Here is a 16,219-nt window from a genome sequence, read left to right as displayed (position 1 = left end):
TGAGGGGTCGGTCCGTCCATCTGACGAGGGGGATCGACAGTTGCTGTCGTGGAATACTCACGTCCGTACCGACGACATGGATCAGTGCCCGTCCGTTACCTGAGTTTGGGCCAGGGGCCGGGCGTTTTAGTTTATGTTTAACTGTAATAACGTCTGAGTTTTTCAGCGTTCCAGGGTCGAGCAAGTTTTTCGCCGAGAAGATTCTCGAGGTAGTAGGCGCCATTCTCGGTTTTGTCATAAACTCGGTATGGGCCTTCCCAGTTTGGGGCTAGTTTGCCCTCGCGCGAGTCTTTCATGTTTCTGCGGAGCACTAGGGCGCCGATTTCAAATTCGCGCTTTATAACTTTGGCGTTATGGCGAAGAGCTATTTGCTGTTTTAGTTTAGCTTCTCGGAGGGAGGATCCTGCTCGGATCTCCTCTACCATATCGAGCTCTTCCCTCATGGCCTCGTCGTTAAGTTCTTCCTCGAGGGGGGATTCGGTGCGCCGAGAAGGTTCTCGGATTTCCACGGGGATTACGGCTTCGGTGTCGTAGGTTAATCTGAAAGGAGTCTCGCCTGTGCTCGAATGGGGCGTCGTTCTATACGCCCAAAGTACACTATGTAGTTCTTCGACCCAGGCTTTTTTAGCTTCGCCGAGCCTCCTTTTCAGTCCTCGGAGGATGACTCGGTTGGCTGCCTCCGCCTGCCCGTTCGTGAGGTGAAGTGCTGTTTTGTGCCGAGTTTGCCCACGAATTCTTGGAACTTCCTGTCAGTGAATTGGGTGCCGTTGTCGGTGATTATAGCCTGTGGTACCCCGAACCGAGCGAGTATGTTTCGTTTGTAGAAGCGTAGCACGTTTTGAGACGTGATCTTGGCGAGAGGTTCGGCCTCTATCCATTTCGTGAAGTAATCCACGGCGACCACCAGGTACTTATTCTGGTACGATCCGACCGGGAAAGGGCCGAGGAGGTCCATTCCCCTGGTGGAGAAAGGCCAAGGAGAGGAAAGGGATTTAAGCTCGTTGGGGGGAGCTAGGTGCATGTCGGCATGCCGCTGACATCTGTCGCATTTCTGAACATGCTCTTTGGCGTCCTGCTGCATAGTCGGCCAATAATAGCCGGCTCTGAGGGCTTTCCTCGCCAGCGACCGGCCGCCGAGATGCTGGCCGTTGATCCTTTCGTGAAGCTCTTGCAGTACTTCCAGTGCCTGTGAGCCGTCGATGCATTTAAGGAGGGGAACGGAGAAGCCCCGTCGATAGAGTTTATTTTCGATGACTGTGTACGAGCAGGCTCTCCTTTTGATGGTTGAGGCTTCCTTCGCGTCATCGGGGAGCTCGCCGTTCATGAGGTATTTGTACATCGGGGTCATCCAACAATGGTCGTCTCCGATGGCAAACACTTGTATGGCTTGCGAGTTTCTGCCTACGCTTGAATCGGACAAGATTTCTTGTATCACCGACTTGTTCCCTCCCTTCTTTCTCGTGCTCGCAAGCTTGGATAAGAGGTCGGCCCGCGAGTTGTGTTCCCGAGGGATGTGTGCGACGTCTGCCTTTGTGAATCCTTTCATTTTTTCTTTGACGAGCGATAGATATTCGGCTAGTGTGTCGTTTTTGGCCTGGTAATCGCCGCTAACTTGGGACGCGACCAGTTGAGAGTCGGTATAGATCATGACTTCCCGAGCGCCCACGTCCTCGGCGAGGCGTAGGCCCGCTAGGAGGGCTTCGTACTTGGCCTGGTTGTTTGATGTGGTGAAGGATAGGACTAAGGATACTTCGATGACGAGCCCCTCGTCGTTCTCCAAGATGATACCGGCTCCGCTGCCCGCGTGGCTTGAGGCGCCATCAACATAGATGGTCCACTTATTCTCGGTGGGTGTTGGGGAGTTGGAGATCGTCGTCATCTCGGCCACGAAGTCGGCGAGTGCTTGGGCTTTTAACGCTTTCCTGCCCTCGTATTGTATGTCGAACTCGGACAGTTCGAGGGACCATCTCAGCATTCTCCCGGCCATGTCTGGTCGGCTGAGAAGTTGCTTGATCGGTTGGTCTGTCCGGACGATGATAGTGTGGGCGAGGAAGTAGTACCTCAGTCTTCTGGCGACCGTTATTAGGGCCAGCGCGATTTTTTCTATCTGTTGATAGCGGACCTCGGGCCCTTGTAGGGCTTTGCTAGTGAAGTACACTGGCTTCTGCCCGTGTTCCGTTTCTCGGATCAGGGCCGCGCTGGCCGCCTCGCCTGAAACGGCCAAGTAGAGATAGAGAACCTCGTTGCTGTCTGGTCGGGATAGCACCGGGGGTTTGGAGAGCACTTGTTTGAGGTGGGATAACGCTTGTTCGCATTCCTCGGACCACTCGAAAGCTGCTTCTTTCCGAAGAAGCTTAAAGAATGGGAGTGCATGCTGGGCGGATTTCGCGACGAAGCGGGATAATGCCGTGAGCATTCCGTTTAGTACTTGGATGGATTTTTTATTGGTGGGGGTAGGGAGGTCTGAGAATGCTCGGCACTTATCAGGGTTGGCTTCTATTCCTCGTTCTGTTAAGTAGAAGCCGAGGAATTTGCCTGCCCGTACTCCGAAGGTACACTTCTCCGGATTGAAGCGCATCCTGCAGGACCTGGCCTGCTCGAAGACCCGCTCGAGATGTAGCGTGTGGTCGGAGTCTTCTCGAGATTTGACGATCATGTCATCCATATACACCTCGAGCGTGTCGCCGATTTCTCCTCGGAAGACCTTGTTCATCATCCGCTGATAAGTTGCCCCGGCGTTTTTGAGTCCGAAGGGCATTACGTTGTAGTAATAATTGCCCGATTCGGTCATGAAAGCCGTGCATTGCTTGTCGCATTTCGCCATGGGAATCTGGTTGTAACCAGAATAAGCGTCCATGAAAGACAACAGTTTATAGCCGGCCGAGTTGTCGACCAGTCTATCAATATTAGGTAAAGGGTAGGCGTCTTTTGGACATGCCCGGTTAACATCAGTATAATCAACACACATTCTCCATTTTCCATTAGATTTTTTAACAAGTACAACGTTTGAGATCCAAGTTGAATACTTGGCCTCGGAAATAAAATTTGCCTCTAGGAGGTCTTTTACAGCTTTCTCGGCAGCCTCCGCTTTCTCGGGAGACTGCCGACGCCTACGTTGTACTACGGCCTTGGCGGTTGGATTGATGGAGAGGTGGTGGCAGGCGACCTCGGGGTCGAGTCCGGGCATCTCTGCGGCGCTCCAGGCGAACAGGTCGGCATTGGCTCGAAGGCAGGCTACTAGTTGCTTCCTCGGCAGGTCAGGGATGCCTTTGCCGATCTTCACTGCTCTGTCGGGGTTGTCTCCCAGGGGGATCAGCTCGAAATCTCCGTCGGGGACAGGCCGGACGGGATGAGGGGCCTTTGATTGTGTCTCTTCCCCGGTCTTCAGTTCTTCTTGTGTAAACCTTGCATCGAGGTCGACCGAGCTGACGTTGGCCGTTGGAACCTGATCTTCCCGAGGATGCTTGTCTTCGGCTCTTGGTTTTTTGTTGGAGTTGGTCGGAGGGGCGATCAGCTCTAGTCCTTTGACGGAGGCATCGAAGATCCTCCTCGCAGCTTCAATGTCGGCGTTGATGGTGGCCACTTTCCCTGTCCTCGTGTAGAACTTCATCTTCAGATGGACCGTGGAGGGCACGGCGGTTAGCTCGGCCAGTGTTGGGCGTCCGATGATGCAGTTGTACAATGTTTTGCAGTCGATCACCAAAAACCTGGTTTTGACTTGTCTGGACGCTTCCCCTTCCCCGAAGGTGACAATCAGCTCGACGTAGCCCCATGGTTTGGTGGTGGCTCCGTTAAAACCCTGGAGGTCGGAACCCACATAGGGAGTGAGGTGCGAGTCGTCCAGCTGAAGTGTTCGGAAAAGCTGAGAGTACATGATGTCGACCGAACTACCTTCATCCACCAGGACCCGTCGAACATCGAAGTTTGCCATTCTGGCTCGGACGAGGAGGGGAATGGTGGCGTTTGGAGCTCCGCCGGGCAGTTCCTCGAGGTAGAAAGTGATTGGCTCTGACTTTCCTCGGAATTTCCGCAGAGTAGGGCCGAGATCGGCATTGGTGCTGAGTAGCTCGTCGAACTTTCTCTTGACCGAACTGACGGTGAGAGAGCTGGGGTCGCCGCCGTTGGAGATGACCATTGCGGTGGGGAAATGTTCCCATGTGCTGAGGGCGGTCGTCACGCCGACTGAAGGGATGAAGTCTTCCGGTCGGGTTACGGACAGCGCGACTTGAAGCGGTCTGCTGTCTGGTGAGTTCCCCTCGTCAGAGTTTCGAGGGATGTCTCTTCTGGAGGGTTCTCCCTTCTTGGTGTATTTTGCCAGGTGGCCCTCTTTGATCAGGGTCTCTATGGCATCTTTGAGATGTATGCATTCGTCGGTCATATGCCCGTGACTCTTGTGGTACTTGCAGTACTTGGACTTGTCCGTCCCCGGTCTTGTAGGATTTGACTTCGGGGGCCTGATGTTGGATTTCTTGAACTCGGCGTTCTGGCAGTCGGCCAGGATTTTCTCCCGGGAGGTGTTCAAAGGAGTGTAGTCGTTGAAACGCCCTGCCGGTCCTCGCCGTTCTTTGACATCTCGGGACCTGTCGTCCCTTCTTTTGTCTTGTCCTCGGCGTGACCCTGGATCCTCGAGGTTTGAGCTGCGAGCGGCATCACTGCCCCTCGAGGCTTTGATCGCGGCTGCCTCGCCTTCCTCAAAGTCGATGAATGCCTTTGCTTTGCGGAGGAGGGCATTCATCGAGTGCACCTTCTCAATCTTAATGGCCTTCTTGAAGTCACTGCCGGGGAGAAGTCCTCGCTCCAAGATGTACCTCTTCATGTAGTCGGCCGTCTGCACTTGGACGGCCTCCTTGTTGAATCTTTCAAGGTAATCCCGAAGAGGTTCGTTGGGTCCTTGTACCACGGCCTCGAGATTGGCTTCCGATTTCGGTTGTCGTCGGGAGGCTGTGAAGTGGCTCAAGAAGAGTTCTTTGAGCTCGGTCCAGGAATGGATGGAGTTCGGAGGGAGGTTCCTGTACCAATTCATCGCTCCCTTCCTGAGGGTGGTCGGGAAAATGCGGCACTTGATCGAGCCTCTGACGACGTGATAGTCCATGACCGCTTCGATGCTCCGAATATGGTCGTCGGGGTCAGTGGTTCCGTCGTATTTGTCCAATACTGGCGGTTTTTCCATCCCCCGAGGGAGGTGGGCTCTCCGGATATTGGCGGACAAGGGGCTGCGGAAGTCCTCCTCGTCGCTTGGTCCTGGTGAATGGTAGTGCCTGTTTCGTCGGGAATCCTCTTGGTCGTCACCCAACGCAGCTTTGGAGGGGCCCCGGCGGCCCTGTTCGGGGGAGGGGCTTCTTTGTTCAGCGGCTTCAGGTTTCTGGTTCTTCCTGTTCTTTCTGGGTGGAGAACGGGAACGGGTCCTCCGGCGGCGATGTCTTCTCGGGGGAGACCTTGAAGAGGATGGAGAACGCCGACGGTATCTTCTCGGCGGTGAGCGCGAGGAGGAATAGGAGCGTGACCTGTAGTGCTTCCGCGGAGAGGGGCGACGTCGTCGCTGTCTTTCCAGTTCGTGAATTCGGTCGTCCTGAATTCTGAGGAGGCTGTTCGTCAATTGTATTTCTTTGAGCAAGCGGACGGTGATGGGGTCAGCGTCCTCGGGAATGTTGAGTGGTTCCTCTTCCTCTCCATGACGGGCTCTCCGCCTCTCGGAGGTGTGGGTGAATGAGGAAGCATGTTGCCCGTCTCGGAGGTCGGTCTCATTCACATTCTGGGCATGTTCCGGCCCGTTGGTCGTTCGGATCTGCTCGCCGTTCTGAACGTGCCCTTCTGGAGGAACATGGTCAACATTCTGGACCTGTTGTAGGACCTGCAACAGCTGAGTGTCCTGGGTTTCATGCCCGGACCTTTGTCGCCGACGATCCCCCCGACGATGATTAGCTAGATCGCGGGAGGATTCCTCGATCAGCTCGTGAAGGAGGAAAGGGTCAGCGTTTGGGATGTTGTTGTTGTTGTCAGCCATGACGATTGTAGATGATTAGCTTTGATCTTTGTTCGTTAAAGATGGGGAAGCGAGTTCCCACAGACGGCGCCGCTGATCGTACCTGATCAGAAGAATCGTCGTAGGCTGCTCGGACTGGATCTTCTAGGAAGGAAAAGGGGGGGTGTACCTGCAAGGTACTCCAATGCCAAAGTAAGTTGACGAGCAAAGGAGCGCAAGTACTAGCTAAGAGTGAGTAAGAATTGAATACCTGACCCTCTAGTTAAAGAGGGTATTTATAGCCCCCAGCGCTGGGCCATGATCTCGCTATTGGGTTGGATTCCCAAGCCCAACTAGGAGACTGCCAGGTTTCCTGAGCGGAAATATCGGAGGTGCGTGCATGCCCTCTGTCCTGGTTAACCGCTCCGAAGTTCCAGGGAGACGCGGTCTTTCAGGAGCCACGTGGAATCCGAGTTGTTCGGAGGGTTGAATATGAAGGAACCCTGCGCGGAGCAGAGTCCTCGGCAACGAAGGTGTTTGCGGGGTCGTCAGTGCCGAGCATGTCGGGTGCCATATGCTCCGGGGATATAGGGCAGCCGAGCATGCCTAAGGTGGGCATCCTAGGTGTGTAGGAGGGTCGTAGAGGAACGTGGGCCTCTGAGGTTAATTGGGCCGAAAATCATATTGGGCCTAACCTTGGCCCAGTCCAGAACAATATATATATATATATATATATATATATATATATATATATATATATATATATATATATATATATATATATATATATATATATATATATATATATATATATATATATATATATATATATATATATATATATATATATATATATATATATATATATATATATATACACACACACACACACACATGTGTGTATAATTTTATTTTTAAACAATTATGAATTAATAATATCAAAAAATTCAAAATTGTTTTTTATATGGAATTGAACCCAAGACCTTTAATCAGTATTTTCAGTCTTTAACACTAGTCCAATGTACATTCATGGCAAATAATTCCTATAATTTCAAGTAATATTAAATCATTCTGAATTTAAGACAAAAAAGTTAGAATTTATACCAATGGGGTTTCAAATCTAAGTCCGTTAAAGTTAAATGATAGTCATTTTACAACTAGACAAATCAATTTTTATTGTTAATATTCTTAATAATGAATATTTAAGTTAATAATTCAGAACAAACATTTACTTATTTTAAATAATAAACAAATAAATATTTACTAATTTTAAATAATACAAAAAAATTTAAAAATAAAATTAATAAAATATAAATCATACATATAATTAATCAAATCAAATCAAATAAATTAATATTTAATTGAATTACTATGAAACTAATTGATCACTGTTTAGTTTGAATTGACTAAACTAATTGAATTGACTAAATAGTTTAAATTGATTAAATATTTTAACATTGAGTTACTATTAAATTAATTAATTCTTATTTAATTTGAATAGTTTGAAATAAGTAAATATTTATTTTCGTGTTATTTAATTTCAATTATATATAATTTAATTTATTTCTAATTGATTATATATATTGAGGATTTACATTTTATAAATTTTATTTTTAAATTAGTGTATTATTTGAAATTAGTAAATATTTATTAGTGTGTTATTTGAAATAAGTAAATGTTTATTCTAAATTATTAAGTTAAATATTTATTATTAAGAATATTAATGATAGAAATTGATTTGTATAGTTGTAAAATTATTATCATTTATTGGACTTCGGTTCGAGACCCCATTGCTATAAATTTTGTAATTTTTGTTTTAAATTCATAATTATTTAATATTATAAAAAATCTTGGGAATTATTTGTCATGAATGCATATTGGCCTAGTGGTAAAGACTTAAGATATTGTTAAAAAGTCTTTGATAGAATAATATATATTTTGATGAAATAATATTAATTAAAAAATTAATTATAAAAAAGTAATTGAAATTTTATTGAAAAATAAAAAATATATCTATTTAATAAAAAACTATTTATTAAAACGGACAAAATTATAATTTTTTTAAGTCTTACATCACTTGATAGTTAAAAACTAGTCATACCATAAAAAAAACCATACATATATAGAAATTCTAAAATAATATATTATGTCTTACAAAAAGGGTAATAAAGGGAATCTCAAATTATTGAAGTTTGTTTTTTCCAAATTTAATAAATTTCTATCTCAAACAATTGGAAATCTTACAAACAACTCTTGTGTAGTTGAAAAATTGAATCTATCCTTTGTTGCCACGTATACATAACCTCAAACAAAAGGCTCAATGTTTTTTTCTTAAAACTTTTCATTTTCATCATCATCATCCCAACCATTCACCCTTCTAAGAGCACCCACATCGGTGCTTTTTGAGGGTACTAACACATTTATCAATGCAACAATGCCAGAGTAGCATGGATATTTTTAAATTTAAATGGTATTGCATTGTTTTACCACTGTGGTTTAATAATAAAATATTAATATTTATGTGTTGGTGGGGTGTCAAACAATGCATATTTAATTTGTTCAATTTTTATTAACTATTCATGTTTATTTGAAATGCATTTCTCACTTCAACGTAATAAATATTACCGTTCAACGTCTCATTTTTTTTAAAAATTTATTTATTTATTTTTAGTATAAATATGACTGAATCAACTCATTCATTAATCAAAATTTTAGTTCATATTTACTCTAAATTAGAGCAATTCATTGTAACTCTCTTTGATTATATTTCTATCCATTTTAGTTTTCAATGAACCCCGACTACAATAATTTTTGGTCTAATTTTATGCAAAATAATAGCAATCCTCCTTCTATTCCAATTCCACAAAACAACTCATATTTTGAAAATGCATCCCGTAACCCAAATCAACTTCATAATCAAAATTTCCAAAATTCTATTTTTATTCCAAATCTACAAAATAACCCACATTTTGGAAATTATCCATATCATACACCACCTTACCCATATCAATATCAACAATTTTCATCTCACTCAACCAATCCCACCATATCTCATCGAGTTCAAATAGTTGGTAGTGACATGCAATCTAATGATAAAGAGCTTGAATCACCACAAGTTCTCACTCAAGGTGGGTTAGAAACTATTAACCTTGGTGAAGAAATTGGCTCTGTTCCTATTACGAATACACCAAAAACAAGATTCCAACCAAAGGAGGATGAAGTTCTTATTCAATCTTGGCTCAATATTTCAAAGGATTCAATTGTTGGAGTTTATCAAAAAGGAGATTGTTTTTGGAAAAGGATTTGTGAAGCTTACAACAAGCACCGCGACAAGAATTATCAAGAGAGGAATTTGTTGGCACTAAAAGGTCGTTGGCACAAAAAGATTAATCCATCTGTTCAAAAATTTGTTGGGTGCTACAAACAAGCTTTGGCTGCAAAGAAAAGTGGGAGCTCTGAGATAAACATCATTTCAGCAGCACATAATATCTATTACCAAGATGAACATGAAAAATTTACATTAGAGGAGGCATGGAGATTATTGAAGGATGAACCCAAATGGCTCGCACGTTCATCGGAACCTTCTGCAAAAAGAACAAAGAATTCAATTTCAGGGGCATATTCATCTTCTTCTAATCCACCTACACCAACAAGCAGCGAGTATAATCCACCATCACCTACTTTTTTACGTCGTCCAATTGGCCAAAAAGCAGCCAAAAGGAAGGAGAAAGAAAAGTTTGTAGAAAGTTCTAACCCCAAAGTCGAATTTAACACATTGAAAATTGGTTTCAATAAAAAATTAGAATTAATGTCAGGGTTTGCACGTGATTATGCACGTATAGAGAGTGAAAAGATTGAGATAGAGAAAAAAAGGTCGAAGGAGAAATGCAAAGGGCCGAGAATGAAAAGGATAGATTGAATATTAATGATTTGCAAATACTCTCAAAGGATACATCAAATATGAATCCAAGACAACTGCAAGCTCATGAATTATTGTGCGAATTGATTAGCAAAAAATATGGACTTAATTGATAACATGTATGTTAGATCATTTTTATATTACTTTAGATTATCGTTTTATGTATTTTTAACTTAGCTATTATTTATGTTGGACTTAATTGAGATTATTATGTATGTTGGCATATTATTGAAACTAGCCGTTATTCAAACTAGATATTATTCAAACTAGTCGTTATTCAAACTAGTCGTTATTCAAACTAGCCGTTATTCAAACTAGCTGTTATTCAAACTGAATATAATAAGATGCAAACTAAATTTCACAATCACTCATAACTTCTTTATTTTTTTCATTCATTATCAAACTTCACTTAACATGGATCCTTCCAACCCTTCTCACATTGCAAAAATGTTTATGGATTATATGAATGATGACATGGATGAAGAACTTGTGAGACTTTATTTTGAAAATAAAGAGCAAGAAGAAACTGCAAGCTCTAGTAGGCCTAGACGCCAAAGAAGGAATATAGAAAGGAAACGTGAAGAAGGACATGCACGTTTATTCAATGATTATTTTTCAGAAGCACCAGTATACACAGATGAACAGTTTCGTCGAAGATACCAAATGCATAAAAATTTATTCCTTCGTATCGTTGAAGCTCTTAGTCAACATGATGAGTATTTTTGGCTTAGAGTTGATGCAACAGGAAGATCAAGTCTTTCACCGCTACAAAAGTGTACTGCAGTTATTCGTATGTTAGTATATGGAGCATCTGCTGATAGTGTGGATGACTATTTGAGAATTGGTGAAACAACAACACTAAAATGTGTTGATAAGTTTACAAGGGGTGTGATCAGTGTATTTGGGCCACAATATCTGCGAAAGCCAGCCGCCGAGGACATCGAACGCCTGCTACAGATGGGAGAGTCTCGTGGTTTTCCAGGTATGTTAGGGAGCATTGATTGTATGCATTGGGAATGGAAAAATTGCCCCGTTGCATTGAAAGGGCAATATGTTCGAGGTGATCATGGTAAACCCACTATTATGCTTGAGCAGTTGCTTCACAAGACTTATGGATTTGGCATGCATTCTTCGGAGTAGCGGGTTCAAACAACGATATCAATGTGTTGAACCAATCTGATGTCTTCAATGATGTTATGCAAGGGCGAGCTCCTGAGGTATATTATACAATCAATTGCACTGAATACAACATTGGTTATTATCTATCAGATGGAATTTATCCTGAATAGGCCACATTTGTGAAAAGCATCCCAATGCCACAAGGGGATAAGAGAAAATTGTTTGCCCAATATCAAGAAGGCGCAAGAAAGGACATCAAACGAGCATTTGGAGTTCTCCAATCCCGATTTGCGATCATACGTAACCCAACTCGATCTTGGCACTTGGATGCACTAAAGCGTATAATGGATACATGCATCATATTGCACAACATGATTGTTGAAGATGAACACGACACATATGGTGGCAATTTTGATTATTCTTATGAGCATTTAGGCAATGACCCGACTGCACCACTAAATGATTTTAATAATGATTTTCAGGAGTTCCTACGTAGAAGACACCATGTTCGCGACAAAGAAATTCATCGACATCTTCAACAAGACTTGATAGAACATATATGGGAGCGTTTTGGGCATGAGAATAATGAAAACTAAAAATTATTTTAAATGTTTACTATGTTTTCTACTAGTAGTTTATTTTGGCGTTTATGAATTTTTTAATGTATTTTCATATAATTTATTGGTGTTTATTGAATATGTTTTTATTTAATCGAATTTATTTGTTTAATATAAATATTTATATATTCATTAAAATTTGAAATATATTGAGATTAGTAGGACCCATTGTAGAATTTTAGATGAGTGGTATGGATATTTAGAAATTATAGTTGAGTTGCTTAAATAATTGGGAAGTGTGAAATAATATATTATATTAAATGGCCCCATTTATACTACCAAATTGAGTGGCATGGATGTGGATGCTCTAAATGATGGGACCCAATCAGAGTACAACTGGTCCATCTAATTTTTAACATGGGCCATCCTTGTTGGCCACTCTTACTGCACACAAGGATAGGATTTTCCGCGCGTCACAAATCACGCGCCTTCATTTATTAAAAAAATTTAAATTATTCAAAAATAAATTTAAAGAGAATAAAATTAAGAAATATAATTTCTTTCTCCGTCAAATACTCTAATCGTTGAAATTTGATTTAGATGAATAAGTGAGATGTCTTCGGTTCAAACTCATATCCTTGTATATCTTGTTTTTGCACAACATTTGATTGAATAGGTTTAACGCAATTTATAATTTAAATTTAGATATACTTGAATTATTACATAAACAAAAAATTCTGGCAAGATTATGTATTTGTACAAAATTATCCTCCTTTGATATTTTTAGCGGTAAACAAGAATAAAATAAAAAACAATGGTTCAATTCAAGTTGAACGAAATCTAGCATTGATGATTTGTCTTGACGTGATAATTTCTTTTTTTCCAAATATTAAAATAAAATAAAAAAATCACTTTTGGACAACCAAGCAAAACGATATAGGGTGTGACGTGTTGTAAAATTACTAGGGTAGGGTTTATTTTCTTTAGCACACATCACATTCATTGCGTAAATAAAGACTATACATAAGGGTAAAATTATCTTATTAAAATTAAATGCATGAATGACTTTGATTTTATTTATATTATTTATTTATTATTATCGAGATGTGTGTAAGAGAAAATAAAAGAAAAGAAAGAGACTGAGTTAGTGAGATCTGAAAAAATAAATAAATAAAAGATAATAATAATAAAAAGTATAACATTATATAAAACCCATTTTTCATTCACGACAGCGACACAATATAAAACCCATTTTTCATTCACGAAAATGATAATATTATAGATTCACTCTTTGAATGAGGATTCGAAAAAACGCGAAGTTTTCCCCTCTTCTACACACTTGTTCTTCTTCATTGCTAAAAAATGGTTCATTTACAGTGGAAAATTTTCAAGCGCATGTTTGTCAGCTTAACCAGTCTCCATGGGATGTGATCCCCTTTCACTCCACCAACTCAATCCAGGTTCTTCTCTTCTCAGATCTATTAGGGTTTTTCCTCCCATTAGGGTTCTTCTTCATATATATTACGCTCATTAAATTTTTTTCATTTTTTCATTTTCTTCTCCTCTTTTTACTTCAAATCATGTTTATGGGTATCTATTTTCTCTCTCATTTCTCAATATGTTTGAAATATCTTTGTTTTTTTGCCTCACTTAGTTCGAAGATGAAGATACCATCAAAACTGGGGATTTTCATAGAGCTTTCGATGAAAGGTAAACATTAATCCCAATTCGTTAACTTATTGATTTTACTCGTAAAACTTATTACTATTAGGGTTTTTTCTACATTATTTTCTCTTTGATTTCATGAAATTTTTCAATAGCAATAAGCATGAATTTTCTTATAAATAAACAGTGTTGTGTCAATGATGGATACTGAAGATGCTGATACTAATAAACATGCGATAGAAATTTTTAATACAACTGTGCTTGAGGAGGATAATACTAAGAAGGTGGTTAATATTAATAACAATGGTGCTGGCAAAGATTTGAAGAGCGACAACATTGCTGTGGGGCCGCCGCGACGCGGAAGAGGCCGACCGAAGAAGGCATTAGGTTTGAGTTCGAATAATAATAATGATTTCTATTATTATTCTGGATTCGGTCCATTGTGGGGAAAGAGAAGAGGTGATAGTGATAATAAAAATGGTGGTATACCATTAGGTTCTGGTGAGGATAAGGTTAAGGTTAATGTTGGTGTTGATGTTAATGTTGTTCCTTGTTATTCCGAGAATGATATTGAGGAGTTGGATTATGTTGATGATTATGATGATTATGATGATAATGATAATGGGAAGAGAAGGATGAGGAAACCAGTGAAAGAAAGGTCATTGAAATCATTAATGTGAATTTTGAGGAACATGCTTGTGATAGTGTGTAGGTAGGAATTGCAGATAAATGATTATTGTTGTTGTAATAATTTTGGATAATGTTTTAGGTTGGATTATGAATCTTTGTCCATTTTTTAACCATTAGGGTTATGTTATAATGTTGTATCAGATAATGTTTTATGAAATAAAATCTTTCACTCTTTCGGATATTTAGGGTTATGTAGGATGAAATAATAATACTAATCTTTTTGTCCAAATGAAATAATGTTGGGTTTTTATCATGTGTGAATGAGGCGGAACTTAACTAATGTGTGAATTAGGGCAATTTGGTAAATTATTAGTCTTTATCACTTTTTTATTGATGGAATCGAGACTATTTATTTTTGTTTTTATATTTTGTGGATTCCTCTCTCGTTCTTTATTACTATAACTATTGTAACCCATTTAGGATGTGGATCTTTTTTTTTTCATTTGCTTCAATATCAAACTTTTTTTTCGAAAACTGAAGATTGAAATTTTTAAATTTGCAGTTATATTCATTCATCATCAATATATACTGTGGACCATCATGACAACATATGTTGAAAATTATTACATCTTTTATGAAGCTTGATCTATCTTATTTGTGTATTTGAAACTAATTTAACAATAAGTTACAAGGGTAGTTATTTAATTACTTGTCGATCTATTTAATAAAAATTAACGTTTTAATAAAACATAAAAAATAGAAGATTGTTTCAAATAAGAATCAAATGATTGTGAAGTGTTAGTTGTGAAATTTAACAATAGTTTAATACAATACTTCAAAAAAAAATTACATATAGTTTAAATAACCAAGTACCCTTTGTATGGTTTTTTTAGCACTATTAATGATAATTTGATAAAATACATAGTATCTTGGAGAGTTGATTGTACCAATCTTGCTGAAATGCTACACTCAAATTCTTCTGTTGATGTACTTGGCCAATACAAGAGATTATCCCTTAACTCAAGAATGTAAAATACTTTAGTGATTAACTGATTTATTCCATGAATCCATAATTAAGTGTTTTATTTTGTAAATCTCTCTAATGACGACTATTACGAATGAAATCGTAAAAAAAAAAAAAATCTCAGTGAATGCATATAGACCGTGTTTTAGTTAAAAATTGTTAATAGTAGTCTTGTTGTCTTAGAACAAAATTCTTAATTCTTAATTAATATGTCGGTTCATAAGACTGGAATAGTAAACCTAATATATTAGAACCTCTAAGAATTGACTAGAATCCTAGATTGACCATTGAGTCCGTTTATTGATAAAATTATATTTTTCGGTCAACAAATTGATATGTCCGATGAGACTGAGTTATAAATAATTTATTTCAAATCTTAACATTTGTATGCTCTTATAATGGTAAAATGGTTAATTCATCTCAAAGAAAAATTAATAGCTCTACTAGTCGAAATAACAGTCAAACAAATTATTTGAATGATAATATATGATTAAGAGGTTAACATGCCTCATAATATATATCAAGTACCTCAATTAGACTTAACAAGCATTCAAAGAAAAACTAATGATTATCTTGATGAATTAAATAGTATACTCAAACAAATAAAAGTAAGTTGCCTCACTAGCATTCATGAATATGAATTAGTCCAAATAACTGATGCAAGTCCAAATTATGCGGATAAAAAATGGTAAGCTAATAGTGGAGAGACATGTCTGAACTTACAGACAATGCTAGGTAGACAGAAGGACTAAACCTTGAGAAAGAAAGACCAGAAATGAGAGGTATTTCTCTGAATAGAGAAAAACAATTATGTAGTGTTAGTCAGTTAAGAGAGTCTAAAGAAGACTCAAATGGATTAAGTTACAAATTTGTAAATATCATCTAAAACCAAAGCCACCATAATATATTTTAATTTTTGAATTGTATCCTTTTTCAATTGCTAATTGAAAGATATATGATTTTGATATAAACAAGACATATTAAATTTTTGGGCTAAATAGACATTCACCGCCTTGAAATGTTAAAATCTATGTCTTTTGTCCCGTAAGTGCAAAAGTCATTCCCTATAATATTTACCCCCTATATTCAGTGTTTATTTTTTACGCTTAGGAGGAAATCCAAAAAAGATATTACAAGGGGGTAATCTAAAAAAAAATGTAAGGGGTAAAACGAAAAAATCGCCTACATTACAGGAGAGTAAACGCTTACATTACATGAGGGTAAAGTGGAATTAACCCTAAAAAATGTTATGTATTACTAAAAGATAAATATATTATGCTAGGTGATGGACACAAAGTCCAGTCCTTCAAAAATAAGTTTATCCCCAAGCAGGGGTAGCTTTG

General features: G+C 39.4%; 1 protein-coding gene and 2 pseudogenes across 1 annotated transcript; all 3 read left to right on the top strand.

Moving 5' to 3' along the window:
- The first annotated feature begins 8,750 nt into the window (after positions 1-8,750).
- Positions 8,751-9,994, top strand: LOC131627495 (uncharacterized; annotated as a pseudogene).
- Positions 9,995-10,295: 301 nt separating this feature from the next.
- LOC131627497 (uncharacterized) lies at positions 10,296-11,596 on the top strand (annotated as a pseudogene).
- Positions 11,597-12,845: 1,249 nt separating this feature from the next.
- Positions 12,846-14,049, top strand: LOC131627443 (uncharacterized). The gene is made up of 3 exons (XM_058898302.1): positions 12,846-13,017; positions 13,212-13,267; positions 13,410-14,049. The coding sequence occupies exons 1-3, from the start codon at positions 12,853-12,855 to the stop codon at positions 13,900-13,902; spliced, it is 714 nt and encodes a 237-aa protein (XP_058754285.1). The 5' UTR covers positions 12,846-12,852; the 3' UTR covers positions 13,903-14,049.
- The last annotated feature ends 2,170 nt before the right edge of the window (positions 14,050-16,219 follow it).

The sequence above is a fragment of the Vicia villosa genome, unplaced genomic scaffold (genome assembly GCF_029867415.1).
Source record: "Vicia villosa cultivar HV-30 ecotype Madison, WI unplaced genomic scaffold, Vvil1.0 ctg.000364F_1_1, whole genome shotgun sequence".
Lineage (NCBI taxonomy): Eukaryota > Viridiplantae > Streptophyta > Magnoliopsida > Fabales > Fabaceae > Vicia > Vicia villosa.
This window is presented reverse-complemented; position numbering and strand designations above follow the sequence as displayed.